Source organism: Delphinus delphis, chromosome 20 (genome assembly GCF_949987515.2).
Source record: "Delphinus delphis chromosome 20, mDelDel1.2, whole genome shotgun sequence".
In the NCBI taxonomy this organism is placed as follows: domain Eukaryota; kingdom Metazoa; phylum Chordata; class Mammalia; order Artiodactyla; family Delphinidae; genus Delphinus; species Delphinus delphis.
In genome coordinates, this window is record NC_082702.1 from 51677897 (window position 1) to 51696782 (window position 18886).

Genomic DNA, 18886 nt, shown 5'->3' on the forward strand with positions numbered 1-18886 from the left:
TACCTCAAGGAATGAATGAGTGAAAGGACGAACGAATGACCCGGAGCCTGGCCTAAGCCCCTCAGCTCTCCTCATGCCCAGCGGCCCGCGGGCCGGGCGCGCCCCAGGTGAGCGCTCGGAGCCACGGTCCCCAGCCTCCGCCTACGGCAGCCGGGAGGCGTCAAGCCACTTCGGGGCGGAAGAGTCTGCCCGGAGGGGCCCGACTCGCGCGCACGCAGGCGCGGGCACCCACGCTTCCGGGAGGTCACTTCCTCCCCTGTCTCGTAGCAACGGCTGGCAGCGTTGCTGACATCCCGGGCAGCGGTGGCACCGAACTGAGCTCAGAGTCTCGCCGCCCGCGCGATGGTAAATCCGGGGGCTCTGTCCGCGACCCGCCGCTCCAAGGGCAGCGACCGCCAGGGGACCTTCGCTGTCCCGCTCCCGGTGCCGGGGCGAAGGCTGGGGTCTCCAGAAGCTTCTTGGAGGAGTGACACGGAGACCCTGGAGGGACCAGAGGGCGACCGTGGAGGGAGGGAAGAAGATGTCTAGATGGGGGAAGCTATCTTGGGGCATAGATATCTGGGGTGGGGGGGTGACTTCTGAGGGGTGATACTTGTGGAGGGAGGGTATCGAGAAAGAGAAGAGAGATAGGGAGGGGATGAAAGATCCTGAGGGGAAGGAGAAATCTCCTTGACGGCGAGGCAAGTTTGAAAAGGGGAGCGGCGCGAGGGAGAGGAGAAGAATCACCCTGAGAGGGAAGAAAGAGAGGGGACAAGGAACGCAAGGAAATGGAGAGAGGGGAGAAGGAGTTATTGAGAGAGAAGAAAGGAAAATAAAGAGGCAGCAGGAATGGGAGGGGGAGAAGAAAAGGAAAATGGAGACAGGAAGGTTTGAAAAAGAACAAAGTGAAAGCAGAGTTTCTTTTTAAGAAAGGAATGAAAAGCGAATTGGCGATGGGAATTAAGAGACTGTATTGGGGGGCTCAAAAATCACCAAAGGCGAAAACACCTGGGAAAAGAGAGGGAAAGGCCGGGAAGATCAGCGAGAGGCGTTTGGGAGAGAAGTAAAACAGAAAAAGATAAAACGAGGGCAGCGGTTGTAAGGACCTGTGGACGTTGTCTTACAGATGGCAGAAAACTGTAGTAAGTCATTGATCCCTGTACAGCTATTAGGCTTTAAGTTCAGTGTTTCCCAACGTGAGATGCAGACGTTAGTTGCTACTTCAAGATGGCTCAGAAAACCAAAAACCACAGAGTGAATCACATCAGAGAAAGTTATTCCTCTTTTTTTTTTTTTTTTTTTCAGCCTTTAGACTATATCCAGGAGAGAGTTTCTGGCACTGTTAGGTCGTTAATACCACTGTCCTTTGGTAGTTTTGATTTTTCACCTGAAGGGCAGACCTCAGGCTCAGAGCTTTCATTGGGGTAAAATTTAACAATATGTTCTCTCTTTGTTTTGTTTGTTTTTATGGTTATTTCTGCCTATGACAAATGATACCAGATTTACATTTGTGGTAGTGATGTATAATTTCCTTTTAAAATGCATTTAAGCTTTTAGCAGTGAAATAATTTTAAGAATATGCTGGGTAAATAATATAGATGGTATTCATAATGGCAAAAATTATAAATCTAGTACATGAATGCCTGAAATTTAGAAAACACCTGCTATAGTGGTGGAAAGAGGAAATAAGTGCTCCCACCCATATTAGGGACAAAAGAAAACTGTCTTTTGACTAAAGCAACATAACGTTCACCTGTACAATGCTGGAAAGAAAAATATATCATAAATCCTCATCAAGAGACTCTGCAGAATACTGTTTGAATTCAGAATATCCAGTGATTACTCAGTTCTGGAAAATATGCAGGCTGGGAAAAATTATTCTTGATTTTAGCCTTTGGAGAAGGCAAGAAACTGGTACAATATATATAGTCTATGCACGTGATTCAGAAAGCTGAGTTTAAAACCCGGTAGTGGGGTTCCAACATAATCATTCATGGTTGAACGTTCATCTTGCACTGAGATCCAGGCTGTGGTTACCAGTAGGATCCTGGAATACACTGTTTTTACAGAATATTTTGAATTTAACCATCTGAACTCCCAATTAAGTGGCATTTAGGACTGAGAATATGATTTCTCATTAAGTGATGCTTTTAGACGGAAGGAGGCAGTGATATAGCTGTATAAATATGTTTTAAATCTATAATGTAGAAAAGAGATTTTTCACTTGAATACAGAAAGATCAATGAATGAAAGATGACCAGGAGCAGATTTCTGTTCAACAACATAGGATACTTTTCCAGTAAATAGAGACAGATAAAAATGGAGTGAGCTCTTGTGAAGCAAGAAGCTTTCTGTCTCGACAAGAGTTCAAGCCAAGATATTTGTCAGGGTTGTACGTAGAGGGTCTTACATAGGCTTGCATATGGGACCTGACAATTTCAAAGCTCTCTTCCAAAAATCTGAGCTTCTAAATCTTAGTTTAAGGAGATTGGAGAATAGGGGTCTTTCAGAACATTACTCTAATTAAGACTGGGGTCACCACAAAGACTCTTTGGTTAATTTTCTTCCTGATCTCTTCCAGGCAGAGGTGGAGGAAACCCTCAAGAGGATCCAGAGCCACAAAGGGGTTATAGGAACGATGGTTGTAAATGCAGAAGGTAAACACCTCACAGGCTGCCTTCTTGACAGGCAGAAGCCGACCAAGAGCCTGTTTGTTGTGTGAAGCCTTAGGCAAACATCTTGGAATTTTAAATCAAAAGTATATCTTGTATATTTTAGCCAGAGCATTTACTCATCGTACATCTATTGAGTATCTATTAATTACATGTCAAGAACTCTGCTAAGAGGTAGGGAGATAAACATTAATAAGACATGCCTAGAAACGCCTATATATTCCTAAGAAATGCTGCACGTTGTCTAATTTTTAAAGCTTTGGTAACTGTCTTCTAACATTTCAGGAGTATCAATAAAACTATTATATTGAAGATAGGAAGAATACCATTGTTGGCAGTTTGCTTTCGTTTTAACATTGTAAAGCGTACAGAGTTTCAGTCTTCATTTTTAAAAGACATTGTTCCTTTACCATAGTTAATGAAATCTTTGAGAATTAATTTTAATGTAATTTATAGTACAGTCTTTGTGGTTATAGTTTAAGAAGGGCCAATACGTTTCCACCTATGAAATCTGTAGGCTTATACCAGAGACTTGCCTATTAACAATCCCCAAAGCCTTTTCTGTGGCACACTGTTCCATGCTCAGCCATGGTGGCAGCCTCTTAAAGGCTTCTGCTGGCTTCATTGCTGATTGAGGCGTTTGCAAGGGCAAGAGGTGCCACAAACCCCAGAGCACTAGTTGAAATAAGAGTAGCTACTTCACACAGTCCATGGTACAACCATGGATCTGGTACATCGCCAGCTCAGTGCTTGGCAACAGACTCTCATAGCTAATCATTATTCTGGAGCAAATCCATCAATAAATATTTAGTGAGCAACTACCCACTGAAAGTCTGTTTAATCTCTAAACTTCAATCCCTTATCATTAAAAATGCAAAATAACCTACTTTACTGGTGACTGTGACAATTAAGTGAAATAATAATTGTCAAGTGCCTGGCACAATACCTAACACTTAACAGAATTGTAATTAAATAGTTCTGTGAATGTGGGAATTTTTAATTTATTTGTACAGATAAAACATTTGATGTGTTTTACAAAATAATAAAATAAAATTTTAATAAACTCAGTGTCAAATGAATATAATAAATTCACCCAGCTTGAGTGATCAGGAGGGAGAGGACTTAACATCAGCCTACAGGAAAGTCAAGAGCTATGCCTCATATTTCCAGGAAGTGGTCCAGCCCAAGTCCACGGTTCTGGTTGAACTGATTTTAGTTTCAGGCATTTGCATAAACTCTGCCACACCCCCTAAGATAGGTTACTTGCGTGACTTCACAGAGATGCTTTATTTGTTTTCTTTGGCTGCCATAACAAAGCACCACACACTTAGTGGCTTAAAAAAGATTAGACATTTATTTTCTCTCAGTTCTGGAAGGCTAGAAATTGAAATCAAAGTGTCAGTGGGTCCAGGCTCTCTTCAGAGGCTCCACAGGAGGATCCTTCCTTGCCTCCGCCCAGCTTCTGGTGATTTCCAGAGATCCTTGCTGTTGACTGGCCTGTAGGTGCATCACTCCAGTCTCTGCCTCCATCATCGTGTACGTTCTCCTCTCTGTGCTCTGTTTTCTCTTCTTATAAGGACCCGTCGTTGGATTATGTCCCACACTGATCCAGTATGACCTCATTTTAACTAATTCATCTTCAAAGCCTCTATTTCCAAATAATGTCACATTCTGAGGTTTAGGGTGGGCTTGAATTTTGGAGGGGACACTCTTCAACCCAGTCCAGATGCATTCACCTGTGACACCCTGGACAATGTATCTAATGTGTTACTTTGGAAGACTTAGTCTAAAGTACATAATCCTGGCAATAGGCATCAAATGTCTGAAGAATATCCATACCTTATGATCTGTAATTCCACCCCTAGAAATCTGGTTAAGAGGTGATGAAGAAAAGATGTAGGTGCAAAGGATATTACGGAGGCACCATATATAATAGCAATAAATAAACAGACAAGTACATAAAGCCCAACAGTAGGGAAATTTTTAAACTTATTATATAATATTTACTCAGTGAAGCATTACTCTATTTAAAATGTTGAAGAATATTTAGAGTCATGAAAAACTACTCACAATATTAGATGAAAAAAAGCAGGAGACGAAGCAGTAGCCAGCATCTTCTAATCCTAAATACGGCCAGGCAGACATACACTCTGAAATATGGAAGAAAAGGCAGGGCTGTGTTACGGTGATGATCTCTGAGTGGTAGAATTAAAAAAGACTTTTGTTTTCCTGAGGTCTCTCAATTAACACTCTTCTCATCCAAAGGCAACAAAATACTACTTTTAATACCCATTAACTTCTAATTAACCTCTACTAGGATAAGGTTGTGTTAGGATTCAGGGCACTTTTCTGAAAGCCAAATTAACCTTCTTCCCAAAAATATAAATGAGGGGCTTATTTTTATGGTCGGATTATTAACAACCAGAGGATATGACAAGGATGTTTACTAACAGCATATGGTATAAGTGTGTGTGACCAGAATGAAATGAAATACTCCATCTCAACAGACCAGTCAATTTTAGATGAAAGTACCATTTATTACGGTGCAGCTTTGCAGCTCTCAGAAGTCCCATGAAATGTAACACTGACAATATTTAACTAAGCTAGTGTTCATGTGTTCTTGTTCTGTACCCATGGCTTTAGTCCACTAGTTCTAGGCAAATCATTTTAACAAATTTTTAGGTTTTAATTGTGGCTAGGTAGGCCTTCTACCCCACGTCTATCCATTTAGATCTCATCCTCTGCCATGTTAAATAGTGTCCTTTGGTTTCACTATTATTGAAACATAGACTTCTTATTCATGACAATAAAGTGGACTTATCAATTTAGCCCAATGCTGAGGAGTATAGGTCTTTGTTAGATTCTTTGTTAACACTGGTTTCCCATTTACAAAATAATTCATTGTTTACAGTATTGCAGTTCTGATCACAGAACTAGATACTGGTGAACATGTATATTTGTTTCCCAGACAGTCATATCTGTCATATATTCTTATGTATATAAGCCTGATTTCTGCAGACTCTTAATTTTAAATATTCTTGACATTTCTAACAATCCGTCATTTGAGTTTCATTAGGTTTTATCAGCCATCCAGCCAATTCCTTTTATTTTTGAAATATAATCAACCAAATGTACAGTTGAAGAATACCAGCTTACTGGGATCATGATGAGTCATATTGTAAAGTAGTGTCATAAGTTCAGGAAGATAGAATATATACTCTTTGTTCTAGAAGGTACATTTTAGGAATTTATCCTACACATATATACAAATGTGAAATGGCATGCACACAGACATATTCTGTAGCCTTGTTTATAAAAGTCAAAAATTGGGAACAGCCCAAATGCCTGTCAGGAAGATATATTAGTTACATGTATTACAAAGCATCCATTCAACAGTCACATTACACAGACATTAACATGAATGACCTAGCCTTATGCGGACTGAATGGAACAACTTCCCGAGTGTATTAAATGAAAAAAGTTAAGGTACAGAATAGAAAATGATACAGTTAAAGAATACAAACACAAACATACTGGAATAGACTTAGAATATCTCTGCAAGGACACCAAAGAAACTGAGAACAGTGGTTACCTCTCAGAAGGGGAGGTGGGTGAATTTTATACTATGTGCTAAAATTACTTCCTAATAAATTATTTTTTAATTACCTCACATAGTCTCAAGCAAGAACTCAATAAATATTTGTTGATTGATTTTTTTTTTCCAAGGGTCTACAGTGGATATGAAAAACTCCAAGAGTTTCCACGGTGTGCACTTATCATTCAGAAAGGCTAGCCCTTTTATTTATTGACTTGGATCACGAATAGACTGACTAAGTAGGCCTGAGTACCTGATTCATAATCCTGTCATCTACAGTTTGAATAATTTATTCTGGTTGTATTTCTTTTTTGACACTGAGCAATGCAGACTTTGTAGGTAGTTGCTCTTCATGATGCAAAATAAAACTGTTTGGTCAACAAGTGCCCTTGAAGGGTTGAGTGCTTGCTATACTTCAGTTTCCTGCTTGTTAAAGACACATGCCTTGTGATGGTTCATCAGTTGTGAAAGACAGAACTGACTTCTGGAGAAAAAGTGGCCAAGAAACAATAATACAGAAATTAACAAGTTTTCTGTAAAACCTTCCTTAATTAGGTTTTCCTGTAAATACTGCTGTTGCCTTCTTTGGCAAGACCTGCTCTGGAGAGAATGGCTTTCTTAAAAAGAAATTAGTCTGTTTCAAAGTCAGACTTGAGGCTCTCAAAAAGTTTCATGAAAAACAGGTAAAGTCCCAAGTTAGAAGCACTCATCTTCTTTACCAGTTTCTGGAGCTACATTCTCTGAGGGAAAACCCAAGAGAGCCACGTCAGCCTTTTTTATTGATTGGCCTTCATTCAGGTTCTTGAGGAACTTGACAGTGATCCCAAATTCACCTTCATATGTCTCCCTAAACGCAAGGCACATCTGCAAATCAGATCCCTGGAATTCCCTGGTTGATCTGGTAGTTTTCAAAATAACATGAAGGCCAGTTCTGATTAGACATAGTATATGTAAAATACCTAGCACAGCACCTGTTCCAATAATAAGCGTTGAGTGACCTGAATGGAGCTGGACTGATATGAACTGAATTGAATTATACTTGCATATTGCTCTGGCTAGATTTTTCCAGTTAAATTAATAGCTTCTGTTTTAAACTCATATAATGAAACAACAGAGCACACAAGTAGCCAAATTTAATCATGCTTAAACCAAGAGTGAGTGCAAACCAGGGAATGCCCAGCCGAACTGCACTTTGTTGCTGTATTTTCTAGCATAAAAATTAAGGTTTGCAAAATACCATATGAGGAAGTTACAAAGAAATTCTGAAAATCCCTTTTGATACACCCTCTAGCATGTGCAGTGATATCCCCTTTCTATTTCTGGCCTCAGGGGAGAAACTAGCACCATGTCACAGACCAAGCATTTCACAGTGGACTCACCCTAGACAGGATGCTTAGGGGAATGCATTTTGTGTAGTAATATGTTAACTTAGTACTGAAATAATCAATTAACAACTTCCAGAAGACTTGTGTACAAAAATGTTCATCACCATTAGCTACAAAAACAAAAACACACTACCTAACAATCCAACAGTGGGGGGTTGATTATATTATGATATATCCCAAAAAATACTAAGTCTACAGCCATTAAAAATAATGTTGATGGCATCGTCAACAAGGACAGCTTGTATGCTATAATTTAAATGAAGAAAAAAGCAACAGTCAAATACGTAATTATAGTTTGATGCAACTAAATTTTAAAATCCACGTAATGGCAAAACGATTGGAAGGAAATAAAATTGTTACTTTTGAGTGATACGAGCCATCACTTTTTCTTCCTTTTTACAATTACAGTATTTTCCAGTATTTCTATGATGCACATATTACTTTTATAATCAAAATAAAAAATGTTTAACCCCAAATTAAATCTCGTACCAGGCATTCCCATCCGAACGACCTTGGACAACTCGACAACAGTTCAATATGCAGGTCTTCTTCATCAGCTGACCATGAAAGCCAAGAGCACAGTCCGTGACATTGATCCTCAGAACGACCTAACTTTTCTTAGAATCAGATCAAAGAAACATGAAATCATGGTAGCTCCAGGTAATTTGGCATTTCTTTTCATTATTTAAGGCAGCTTTCTACTTTACTGGATAAAAGCTTTGTCTCAAAGACGGGGAGTGTGGATTTTAACATGCAATATGACACATAATGCTCTTCAGTTACAAAATGAAGAAGTTTGAATGTGAAAATTCCGTGAAATTAGTAAAGATGTTGAATTTTGCCCATTTGTTTTTGTTGTTAGTAATCAAACCATTTAGGAGGTGTAGGTTTCCTGTTATGTGAACTTACCACACAGACTTTCTGAAGAGTGGGAGAAATGTCTCCTGTCCAGGGGATAACGTCGAGGGCAGATCAAAGGTCTGTAGGGTCTTAAACCTTCCCTGGAGTAGAGCACATTCACTGGGGCTATCAAAAGACAGCAGCCACAGAAATACTTCTTTCCTTGAGGGAGGTACATTCACAGTTTTAGTGGACGTCAGTGTAAAACAGGACTCACGTTCCTAAATCTAGTCTAGAACAAACTTCGCTGTAGTACAACTGTAAAATCAGAGTTACCCCCAAACTAAATAAAGCTTTCCCTACACCTGTGTTCTCACCCAAGCTGCACATTGGAATCACTTGGAGAGCTTAAAAAAAAAAGACTGATACCTGGGACTCCACCCCAGACCAATAAAGACAGAACCTCTGGGGCTTGGCCAGAGGTAATGGTATTTTCTGAAAGCTCAACAGGTGATTCTGGTGTGCAGCCAGGCTGGGAGCCCACTGGTCTACACAAGGTCCAAGTGATGTGTTGAAGAGAAAAGCAGATTAGCTGAAGTATTCATTTATTAAATTTAACTTTTAGGGTGGATTAACTTTGTCCATATCTCTCCACAGATAAGGAATATCTTCTGATTGCCATTCAGAATCCATGTGAATAGACCTGCAATGGCCAAGTTCTGTCCTGGGACTCCAGGCTGAAACACTTCACTCTTTAAAGATTCCTAAAATTATAATCCAATCTAAATGATCTTTTGGATATTCCTTTCTATTTTTACATTTAAACTCTTCTACATGTCTCATTTAGTCCGTTTCGAATGTATTGTAAATTTGTGATTTAGCTAGATAATAAATAAATTCTGGTATGTATGCCTCATTTTTTTACGATACACAAAACCAAAGAATTCTAGTGAGAAGACAGCCTTCCTTGAGACAGTTCTTTTCGTCTAGAAGTAATGGCCACCAAGAATTAGAATAAGTGTGATTCTGCCCATTTCACTGACATGCCAGGGAGTTTCAGTGGAGCAGAGTGGGGCTAGGAGGGAAGCAGGGCGTCCCAGCCCTCAAGGAATTATAGGTGCTTTCCCAGCTTAAACGAGGGCGGTAAGAAGTCAAGAGGGCAGTTCTCAGTTGGGTCAGCGCTGCCCCCTGCGAAACTCCTCAGGCCTGTCCTTCCATCACACCAGCCTGAGGGGACCAGGAGTGGGTCCTGAGGAAGGATGCACACGTCAAAAGCTACCTAGAGAACTCCAGAGGGTTTATTTATTTTACTAGATATTTCAAACATTCTGAAAATAATGAAAATGATAGAACAAATATAACAGATTTCCACAACCCATATAGAATAGATGTTAATCTTTTGCCGTGTTTGCCTTATAACCTCTTTTTTTCTCTAATTAAGCATTTTATTTTGAGATAACTGAGGATTCGCGTGAAACTGTGAGAAATAACATAGATCCTGTGTACCCTCTACCCAGTTTCCCCCACGGCAACATCTTTCAAAACTATATTACAATATCGCAACCAGGAAATGGACATTGATTCAGCCTAGATACAGAGCATTTCCATCACCACCCGAGCTCCTCGTGGTACCCTTTTGTAGCAACCCCCCAACCGCTGGTACCCACTAATCTGTCCTCCACTTCTGTAATTCTGTCATATCAAAATAGTTGTTATATAAATGGAATCCTACAGTACGTAGCCTTTGGAGATTGACTTTTTTTACTCAGCATAACGCTGTTGAGATTCATCCAAAAAATAAACATTATGGATACAGCTGCAGCCCCTCTCCTCCTTTGTGCCTTGGTCCTCTCCTTCTCCGGAGGATCCTTGTCAGGATACACAAGTCACCCTGCATGGGGGTCCACAGACGCTTCCTCCTAAGTTCCCACAACTCCACAACAAGCCAAGAGTGAGGAATGGTGCAGGACAAGTTTAGTTCTGCCACTGCCAGGGCACCAGCTTGCATCCTGGCAGGCTACAACAGCCCAACCCAAGCAGACAGTGGTCCGAGCAGAGAAGAAGGGCCAAGGCAAATCCCTCAGGTGAAAGGGGTTCACTCTCCACGTGGTGATGGTAGAGGAGACGGGCCAAGGCTGAAAGGGACCACGGTGGCTGAAGCCGAACAGTCAAGCCTATCCACGCAACAGACGTCAGCACCCCGCTGCGAACCTCAGTGCCCCTGGAAAGTGGGACCCACATGAATATACTGAAAATGCTCTCCAGGTATTCGCAGTGCGGCTTCAGGCTGAGATCCACTGCGGCTCCTCAACAGTGGGTCCCGCTGGGGTAGTGAGGAGAGTAGCCCAAGACACACATAAATACAAGTTCCATCCGGGAACAGCCCTGGGGTTCTCCCACATCATCAAGCCAGCTGAGCCCTAGATTTACAAGGAGGATGCTGTCTCTATCTCCGGAGAGAACAGAACAAATGAGGAAATGAGCTTAAATTACAGCAGAAGTGAGTGCTTCTAAAAAAGTGAGATGAATAAACATCAAAGAGATTGCAGGATGGAGAACCTATACTATAGCACGTATTAGACTTTCGAGCATTTTCCCCACACTTTTTGTTTTAAAAAACTTCAGTTGGGCTTCCCTGGTGGCGCAGTGGTTGAGAGTCCGCCTGCCGATGCAGGGGACACGGGTGCGTGCCCCGGTCTGGGAGGATCCCACATGCCGCGGAGCGGCTGGGCCCGTGAGCCATGGCCTCTGGGCCTGTGCGTCCAGAGCCTGTGCTCAGCAACGGGAGAGGCCACAACAGTGAGAGGCGTGCGTACCACAAAAAAAAAAAAACAAAAAAAAAAAACTTCAAAGTTGCAGAAGAGGAGAGAATGAACACCCACATAAGCTTCACCCACATTCACCAACTCAATATTTTATAACATTTGGTTCATGTCTCTCCCTCCCTCCCTATATACATATATAACACCCATAACCCCAATTTCCTACTTAAGAAATTTATTATTGATACAATAATATCATCTAATATAGTCATGTTCGAATTTCCTCAATGGCCCCAATAGTGTCCTTTATAGATTTTTTTTTAATCCAGGAGTCTATCAAGGGTAACATATTGCATTTGGTTGTCACGTCTCGAGCTGTTCAGCTGTTTTTAGAACCCCTGTGTTCTATTCTCCCCCTCTAGGTGGTATCGGATTTGTATTTGTTCTCCCTGGAGTCCCCAGGACCATCTGCTCCGCAGCCTCCTTGAGCCCCTCCTGATTGGACCCAGATGCAGCCTGTAATTATAAGTCAGCCCAAGAGCCGGTCTTGGTCACAGGTGAGTGCTTCCCCTTCCTTCTGTCATGACTCAGAGACCAGACGAACCACCATGGACCCAACCTCATCCTTCAGCCAGTGAGGTCTGGGTACCAGAATACCCACTCGCCCAGGCACAGCTTCTATGTGTGCTGACAATTTCCATCATAAACAACATCTTGTTAGAATCCAAGCAGCAAGGAAATGCACTATTGAGGGAGAGGATCACCGATATCATCTATCTGACACCTTGGTTTTACAGGTGAGGATTTCACCTGAGCCTGGCGTCCAGTGTTTTTCAGGAATCAAGTATGTCAGTTTGTACGGAACTGGTCAAGCCTCTGGAATTGGTCCTCATGATCTTATCAGGGGGCTCATGCTCTTGTGAGACCCCCCCCATACCCTCCAGAAAAAAACTATTTTGAGGAGGTAGAGATTAGTTCATTGTTTTAAAATGTACCAGAAGTAACATCTGATTCCAATCCCTAAATCTGTCATCTCCCCATTGTTCCCCAGCCTACCCAGAGCTCATCAGCAGACACATGGCTGAGTGGTAAAGCCACTTCCTTCCTCCTGGCCCAGCCAGAAATTTCAAGCCCCATTTGAGACGTAGCAGTGGGAAACCTCTGGCAGGTGCAGATGCTGCTGCTTTAAGTGCCAGGGCTCTGTGTGGGCTCTTTTGTGCAAGGAGACCCTTCCATCCCACTTGGCAGGGAACTCTGCTGTGGTCCTGCCTGCACTTTTGCATCCAGAAGAAACAGTAACCCTTTGCTAGAGGCCGAGACTGTGGTATAGAACTTGCCAAAGCCAATGACAATGGAGGAGGATATAATCTTGGGGAATCTGTATCACCCCTCTCTGCCTTCCAGCACAGAGGCATTCACATTCCGCTTGGATTCCTAACAGCACAGTAAATTAACTCTTATTTAAAAAAACCTAAAAGATGCCTGGATCTATAGACTAAAGATCCACACTCATACAAAACCATTGATAAAGTTTTCATTTCCTATGAGAAGTACAAGCCTGGACTCACTGGTGCCTCCCCTTAGTCCGAATGGCTATAAATTTTACCTGAACAATAGGAGAGCTATTTGCAGACTCTCTGGAGGAACATATCTCAACCATCAATATTAATGAGAATGAACCTGAAAAGACCAGCTTAATAAGATAACTGAAATGCATTTACACATCATTAGCATTACGAGCTCCCAAATCTTCATCACCGAACAGCAGGACCATCTGAGAAGGGGATGAGCGGCAGCCTGCCCAAAGTTCCAGCAGATGCCTGCCTCTCAAAGCCACTTTCACTGGTTGCATTCTGGCTTTGGGGCTAGATGGCCTCTTCCAAAGCAAAAATCACCATAGACTAAGATTTGGATTCTCCACCACCCCCACCCTCTCTTGGTCTTTGTACAATTATCCCCAATATGTCTTTGACATGGGGGAAATACCCTTACTCTTCTGAATTTAGAAAATATGTAATATATGCCCTTGAATAGGAAAAGATAGCCAGAGATAGTCATTCAGTCAAGCAATATTTAGTCTTACGTTCCCCATTTGAAGAAAAAGTAGATCATGTTTGGGGCCGTAACAGAGCTTTCAGAGTGGTGAAAACATCTCCAATGAGGAGTCTTAACAAATAATAAAGTGATACTTCAAATCCTAGGAAATCCTAGGTCTAGACTCCTCCCTTAGTATGAAACCATCTCTAGTAATGGAAGTTCAGGCAACCCCAGGGAAGTTCTGGGTATTTTTAGGATCTGGAATATTTCAGGTCAGTAACACTTTTCTGTATATTTCTTAGGCAAGATTTGACATAGAGGGTTGGGTTGGCCTTGTGCTCAGCCACACCCTGAACACAGAGAAAAAAAGACTCAACCTTCTTACCTCCTCCTGGGTTCTGACTCTGGGAAACCTCCTCTCCTTCTTCCCTTCACCATACATGACCTCAGGACTCCCTCTCTTGATGCCCTCAACCTTGAACATTCCTGCTGCGTGCAGAAATGATTTTCGAATTCTCTTTCTTTGGTCAACTTTACACCATGAGATGTAAAGATGGTGCAGTTGAAAGATCACGAGACCTACAGTCTGACTCGACTTATTTGTTAGCAGGATCCCCAACTTCTCTGAACCTCAGTTTACTCACCTACAAACCTGAAGAACGCCCGCCCAGAGTGGCCTTGCCTCCTGAGCTATACTGTACAGCATAGGTGCCAATTATAATGATTAACTATAGCAATAGCGGCCAAATAAACCAAGTTTACCAGAAGATAAGTCACTGAACACATCTCACTGTGGCCTCTTCTATTCTTTAACCATACGTAAAAATGGATTTAAAGAGTTATAATCCTGCTGGGTTCACACTTCTGTCTAATTCCTTTAGTTATCATTTAATAAGCATTGCCACGGGGCAGCGGGGAGGGATAAATTGGGAGACTGGGATTGACATATACACACTACTATATATAAAATAAATAACTAATAAGGACCTACTATATAGCACAGGGAACCCTTCTCAGTACTCTGTAATGACCTATATGGGAAAAGAATCTAAAAAAGAGTGGGTATATGTATATGTATAACTGATTCACTTTGCTGTACAGCAGAAATTAATGCAACACTGTAAATCAACTATACCCTAGAATTTTTTTTTTAAGTAGAGTGAAGGGACAAAGGCCCATTTAAAAAAAAGCATTGCCACATTCCTATATTGATTTTTCTTAATATCTGCATGCAACTCAATCAAGCTTGTTGGTGGTGACCTGACCAGACGAGGCCAATGAGAGATGCTTCCTTGGTATTTAGATTTGAAAGAGAGTCAGAGAGGAAGTTTCCATGTGGCTGGACCTGTGCACAAAGACAGGGCATTGGGGAGGCCATATTTTTCCCAGAGGGGTAGCAGAGAGAGACAGCCTCTTGGAAGGAAGGAATGTAGCAGCTGTGCATCATAAGCAGAGTGAGAGTACAGCGTTCCTGCCACGGGTTCCCGGCAACCTTTGAGGTCCTCAACTATATTTTTACCCTTGGGTTTATGAAACTCCTCTAATGCCTTCAACACACTGTTCCTCTTTGTGTACACTACCAGAGTGAGTTTTATCTGTTGCCTGAAACCAAAAAGTCCTTAGCTAACATTTTGGGGCTATATTTGGGTCGCCCCTGGCTGCTTTAATCAGACATGGTCAAAGAGCCCAGTAACCCCCCAAAAGTGTGTATTAATCAGAGGCCCTGAACAGATGTTTTGTGGTCTCTCACTCCCCTGCTTCAAAACATGCCCCATGGCTTTAGCAATACGGGGGGGGAGGCCAGTGCTGGACACTCCAGGAGGCAGAGCTCTGGGTGGGAGTGTGGCACTGAGATGCCCCTCTAACTGGGCAGCAGGCACTCTAGTTCATTCCCACCTGGAAAGTGGCCTCTGCCTCTGTCATTGGCTGGAAAGAGAACAGGCCACCTGGACTCTAGGCAGATACATTCCCAAAGCACCTCTCCGGGTGGCCTGGAGTATCTGAAGTGGCAGAGAGTCATAAGAGAGACAAAAGGAATAAAGAAGTAAGGTACAGATTCACCTGACAACCTACCACCCCCTTGCCCCCAGAAGGCAGCGTGGTGCTGAAGGAAGGATGCTGCTTTGTAGCCAGACTGTCTGGTAGCCAGCCCTGCCATCAATAAGTAATAGTAATAGTAATAATAAAACTATTATTTATGTTATTACTTTTTTTTTTGTGGTACGTGGGCCTCTCTCAAATTTAAAATTTAAAAATTTTTTAAAAAATGTTATTACTTTTAGAAGAAGAGAAAGAAAAAGAAGAAGAGGAAGAAAAGAAACGAAAAGAACACCAGCAGCTGCTGACATTTGTTGATTACTTACCATGTGACAGGCACTTTGGATGTTCACAACAGCCGCAATTTACAGACAGGAACACCAGGCCTCAGAGGAGTTTCACAGCTTGCCTAAGTTCAAGCAAGTGTTAAGTGTCAGAGGAGGCACCAAAACCCCAATACTTGTCTCGGGCACACATGTTGCTGACTCAGCAGATACATGACAAGGAAATTAACATCTCTGAACCTTAGAATCCTTACCATAACTTCTACATGGCGGGTTGTTGGGAGACAAAAAGAAATTATATAAAGCCCCTGACACTTAGTAGATGTTCAACAAAGGGGAGTTGCTACTATCATCATCACCATCATCAGTATTACCTAGAGGACCAGTAAACGCTGGGAGATGACCATCACAGCAATTATGTTATTGTTATAAATATGATCAGTGTCACAGTGTTGACATTTAACAATATTCCATGGGGTTCATCAGAGCAATTACTCCTAATTCTTTCACCAAACCCCTCAAATCCCCAACAACCAACCATCCATCTGGTCTATAGGATGTCAGACTACCATTCCATTCATGCAATGTCATCATATCAGGAATTGCTCGTAGGACCAATCCCCCCATCAAGAATGCAACTACTGTTTTGTATGTTCCTCAAGCCTATGTTTTATCCCCCTCCCACTGTGTCTAAACAGAAACCTGGTTTGTACTACGCTTACTCCCCCTCCCATTCTGTCCACATTCGTAACCTGTTTGAACCATTCCTTCCTTCCCCCTCCCCACCCTGCCTACACATATAACCAGCTTTTCTATTTAGTCTGGATTGATGGATCAATTCAATCCATCAGACTGATTTTCTGGTCTGTAGTAACTGTCTGCATTGACTCAACAATCCAGTGAAGAGAAGTTATGCATTTGGCAGTCTGTTAGGCTTAAAGACACAAACCACCTTATTCTTACCCCTACCCAAGTGCCTGGCAGAAAATGTGGCACAGGGTGGGTACTCAGTCTGTGGGGTAGTCAACATCTCTATTCCCACCCAGGCCCTATTTTTTTTTTTTTTAATGCAGTACGCTGGCCTCTCACCGTTGTGGCCTCTCCCGCTGCGGAGCACAGGCTCCGGACGCGCAGGCTCAGCGGCCATGGCTCACAGGCCCAGCCGCTGCGTGGCACGTGGGATCTTCCCGGACCGGTACACAAACCCGCGTCCCCTGCATCAGCAGGCGGACTCTCAACCACTGCGCCGCCAGGGAAGCCCCCGGGCCCTATTTTAGAAACACTGTTCCCTGGATCATGGGACTGGTCCATCAAGTTAATGAGCGCCTTTTAAGTGGACATAGTTAGCTACATCCTCCAAGAACACTCAAGACGGGATTCTGACCAGTTAGAAGCTTTAAAACTTCTCAATTCAGATTGCAGGATGAATTAAAGAAGCTCATTGACTGTCATGGGCCTCCTTCTGCATCTGTACTTTCTGCTTCCTGAACAGCTCCAAGGAAATACCTGCCCCTGCCGACGCCCATCAATGCCAGGAGAGCAGAAGGCCCAGCTTCTGAGAATAGGTCCCAGTATTCACAGCTGCACCCTTTGTGGAGCATGGATGGGAGGCCTGTGTCAGCAGGTCCCAGACCTTTGGGGACTGGGCTGGCACTAGCCTCATCAGATTACAAAGCCCCAAATGGTGTTGTCAGCCAGATCCTTTATCCAACACGAACTTTAAGTTGTTCACAAACTCTGAACCTTCCGGTTGGGTATTTGATCATATCTCAGGGACGCAGGGGGAAAGTGAATGTCTACTGTCTCCAAGAAAGAAAGAAAAAAAAAAAATGCACAACACCGTCAGTAATGTCAGGAGGAGAGGAAAGAGGATGTTATCTGAACACGTTTACCTGCTCTTGCCAAGCCCAGCAATTTCTGGGAGATGCAAGCAGAGATGAATAACCATTTATGAAATTTCAAATTAATAAAAATACTGGCTCCATCTGAGAATTGAAAGAAGGTGTGCTTCTTAATCAGGGAACCATTAACCAGGTCGTGCTCGTTCTGTAAGCATGAAACCAGTAATGACTCCGCCCAGGAGCAGACATAGGTGACATCATCCCTGCCCCCAAGGACCTCCTAGCGTAGAACGGAGACAGGTGTGCAAAGAATACATTTTCAACACAGTGAGATAATGGCGACCAAAGAAGTATGCGTGAGGGCCGGTGCCAATGTCATGCAGAAAAAGGCCTGATAAAGGCTTGGTGTTTAAGAAAGGAGGCATTCAAGCAAACACATCTGAGCTGGATATTAAAGGCGGAATAGGGGTTTACAAAGTTAAGGGGAAGGAAAGAGCAATCTGGACGGAACGAAGTGTAAAGCGAGGCATAGCCTAGGCCAGTGGTCTTTAAACCTTGCTTTAGGAACAGACCTTTGTTCATGCACAGCGGCAAGTAAAGCTGCTCTCCACGAGGCAGGGTGGGCCCTTCTTCCGTTCTGTCCTCCCCTGCTCTTTGCCCCCGACACTTACACACAACGGTCATTCAGGGGCCCCACCCCAGACCTGCTGAATCAGCACCTGCATTTAGGAAGATTCCCAGGGACCCTCGTTCCCATTCAAGTTGGAGAAATGCTCCTCCAGGACGAGGAAATCTATGTTTCCCCCAACAAGTGCCCCCCGGAGAGGGGTTAGGGCTAGGAGTTTAGGAACACTGTCGGTCTACCCTTTTTCTCTTCCTGAAATCTTCCTCCACGGCCAAGCCCAGGCCACCCAAAGCCACAGTTCAGAGGAAGAGCTAGGGAGAGAAGTAAAAGGATGTCATACGGCAGTCAACTTATGCCCCAATCCCGACTAAAAACAAAACGAGGAAGGAGACAACCTGGACAATCCAGCCAAAGCTGATTCTCCAGCCAGGTTTCACATCCCAAGCATTGGGGGATCCCTGGGGGCACCTCAGCCACCAATGAGTCAGCTAGTTTCCACGTGGCATCTCCACGACCTTCACCTTCGCTGGCTCCAAACCTCCTTGGCGTTCCTACCAGAGCTCTGGGCTCCGAACATCACAGATAACCTCCAGGTACCATCCCCTGACCCGCCACCACCGTCTCCTCCTGTGTCAGGCACAACTGCCACCCGTGAGGAAGGAAATGCCTCACCCCGCTTTCTGCTTGGGCTCCTTGTGAAGCCCACCTTTCAGTTTTTTACACACAGGGACATTTCCTGAGTCCATACCCCAATCTACAATCAGATGATTCTTCCACTCAGAGAAGTCAGGACTACAAAGCCCCCGTGCAAACAGGTTTCTGATGGTGC

General features: G+C 43.1%; 1 protein-coding gene across 1 annotated transcript; it reads left to right on the top strand.

Annotated features, from left to right (window-relative positions):
* The first annotated feature begins 267 nt into the window (after positions 1–267).
* Positions 268–9368, top strand: DYNLRB2 (dynein light chain roadblock-type 2). The gene is made up of 4 exons (XM_059999131.1): positions 268–345; positions 2561–2636; positions 8124–8291; positions 9129–9368. The coding sequence occupies exons 1-4, from the start codon at positions 343–345 to the stop codon at positions 9170–9172; spliced, it is 291 nt and encodes a 96-aa protein (XP_059855114.1). The 5' UTR covers positions 268–342; the 3' UTR covers positions 9173–9368.
* Positions 9369–18886: the final 9518 nt, after the last annotated feature.